This window comes from Phoca vitulina, unplaced genomic scaffold (genome assembly GCF_004348235.1).
Source record: "Phoca vitulina isolate PV1807 unplaced genomic scaffold, GSC_HSeal_1.0 scaffold3210, whole genome shotgun sequence".
In the NCBI taxonomy this organism is placed as follows: domain Eukaryota; kingdom Metazoa; phylum Chordata; class Mammalia; order Carnivora; family Phocidae; genus Phoca; species Phoca vitulina.
The window spans coordinates 1-2,741 of NW_022592892.1; the positions used below are offsets into that span (position 1 = coordinate 1).

Here is a 2,741-nt window from a genome sequence, read left to right on the forward strand (position 1 = left end):
CCACAGCTTCAGGGGGTGATCTTTGTCTTTCTGCTCATCACCTACATGCTCAGCATCACTGGAAACCTGACCATTATCACCCTTACCCTGCTGGATTCCCACCTCCAGACCCCCATGTATTTCTTCCTCAGAAACTTCTCCTTGCTAGAGGTTTCATTCACAACTGTCAGCATACCCAAGTTCCTGGGCACCCTGATTACAGGGGATAAAACCATTTCCTTTAATGATTGTATGGTTCAGTTATTTTTTTTCATTCTGTTGGGGGTCACTGAATTTTACCTCCTGGCTGCCATGTCCTATGACCGTTACATTGCCATCTGCAAACCTCTGCATTACATGACCATCATGAATCCCAGAGTCTGCACACTCCTTGTCTTTGCTTCTTGGTTGGCTTCATTCTTAATCATATTCCCATTACTCATGCTGTTCATACAGCTTGATTACTGTAAGTCCAATGTTATAGACCATTTCACGTGTGATTATTTTCCCCTGCTGCAACTTTCTTGCTCAGACACAAAATTCCTAGAGATAGTGGGCTTTTCCTGTGCTGTGTTTACTTTAATGTTCACTTTGGCATTAATAATCCTGTCCTACATATATATCATCAGAACAATTTTGAGGATTCCTTCTGCTAGTCGGAGGACAAAGGCCTTTTCCACCTGTTCATCCCACATGATTGTCATCTCCATCTCCTACGGCAGCTGCATTTTCATGTACATTAATCCAGCAGCAAAAGACAGAGTGTCTCTGAGCAAGGGAGTTGCTGTGCTAAACACCTCAGTAGCCCCCATGCTGAACCCCTTTATTTACAGCCTAAGGAACCAGCAAGTCAAGCGAGCCTTCATGGACAGGGCAAGGAAGATTGTATTTTTCTCAAGCAAATGAAAAAATGAAAGTGTTGTCATAAATTAGAGGCATAATGAAGAACAAGTAAACAAAAACCAGGGCCCCTCGAAAGTCTATGAATATCCACATAGTCTCACTAGAGTTTTATTTCATTGCTTATATTTCTATTGCCAGCAGTATACTGAGGATATTTGAATATATATATATATATTTTCCATTTAAATTCCAATCCCTTTCTCATGCATTTCCCTTCCTTTAGCTAGTCTTTCCACTCTGTAACTATGAGACTGACCTCATTTCCTTCTTTTAAATATTTTTAAATTCCAATTTTTCCACAATGATTCTTATAAAATTAAGAGACAGAAAAAGACAGAACAAAAGCATAAGAGAGAAACTGTTTTATGACTTCATCAGGAAACACACTTTCTAGAAATTCAGAAAATATTAAGTCATGTTTAACATTTTTAATTTACTATACAAAGACCATAAATATAATCATGGCTAAGAGTGATAACATTCTCTTACTTTTTCCGGCAATTTTGATATAATAGCTTACACATACAATTCACTTCAGTGCAAATGATGCAAAACCTTATTTGTTTCATAATATACTTTGTTCATTGAAAAATCATTTTAACAAAAATCAGTTACAAGCTCGCCATCATTGCGTTTATTCAGTACTATACTGGAGGTTCTATCCAGGGCACTAGCAGAACAAACACAAATACATTTAGGAGCATTGGAAAGGAAGAAACAAGTAAGTCTTTCTTTACAAATAACGTGATTTTCCTGCTAAGGCCTTAGTGCATTTACACTAGGTGGTTCTTAAACCAGATACACTCCTCTCCCAGATATCCACATGTCACCTCAATAAGGCCTCCCCCGATGACACTACATAAAATTATGGTAGCTCCACACTTCCAAGGTTTTTCAGTTTTCTCTTCCTTTACAAAATAGTTATTAATTTATAAAAGACCTTATAGTTTACAAATCAATCATGCCTATTGCTCATTGTCTGTATTCTCTAGCATCCCTCACCCCAGGAGAGCAGGGATCTCTGTCTCCTCTGCCCACAAATGCTGTGGTCCCAGCAGCAGGGTGCAGGGCCTGCCTATACACTTCCCAAGAGCCAGCTGTGCTTGTGTCTTCTCAATTCTGCATTCAGAAAGCCCACATCTGTAGCTTGCAACCTGCCATGGGAGGGACTTCCCATCTTAGAACAGGATCAACTCTACAGAGCAGCCCTCACCTCCACCCCCTGAGAGGCAGTTGTTAGACATTGACCAGAAGTCACTATCCTCCTCATTTAGAACCTGCATCTGCCATGTAGTGGGTATTCGATAAATATTTTTTGAATAAATAAATATGCTTGAATAATTTAGAATGGTTCCAGTGTCCTAGCAATCAGAGCACTGACTAAATATTTTACCCAACTTAAACACATATAATAAGGTACATAACACTGAGTTAGCTTTTAAAACAGTGTTCAGATAAAATGTGCATTTTATCATAACTAGACATTTTGTATGACAAAGAAATAACTAATTGAATATTTTCTAAGGCATTTGGTGTTCATTTTCCTCTTTTATTTTACATTAGGCCTTTTGACAACTATGTAAAACTCAATTTATTTGATGTGCATTGATTTTCGTGAAGTTAATGAGAACACTTCTTACTAAGGTTTGCATATGGAGCTTTCTAATGGTGAGAATTCCCATGACGCAAACCCTTATTTTTTTTTCACACAAAAAAATTCTTATAACTATTTGGGTTACACCTCGTAAAATATGAGGTCCAGCATCATCTGTCAGTCAATACACTTCGGGAGATTAAAAATTCAACTAAGAGAAAAATAGCTCAATTGAATGATGGTAGTCAGTTAATGGGAAGCCAAC

The 2,741-nt window shown here is 38.0% G+C and overlaps 1 protein-coding gene across 1 annotated transcript; it reads left to right on the plus strand.

Annotated features, from left to right (window-relative positions):
* Positions 1-3: 3 nt before the first annotated feature.
* Positions 4-885, plus strand: LOC116629783 (olfactory receptor 6C1-like; the record flags this gene model as incomplete). The annotated part of the gene is made up of 1 exon (XM_032399998.1): positions 4-885. A coding segment is annotated over one exon (882 nt), but the record flags the coding sequence as incomplete, so codon positions are not given.
* Positions 886-2,741: the final 1,856 nt, after the last annotated feature.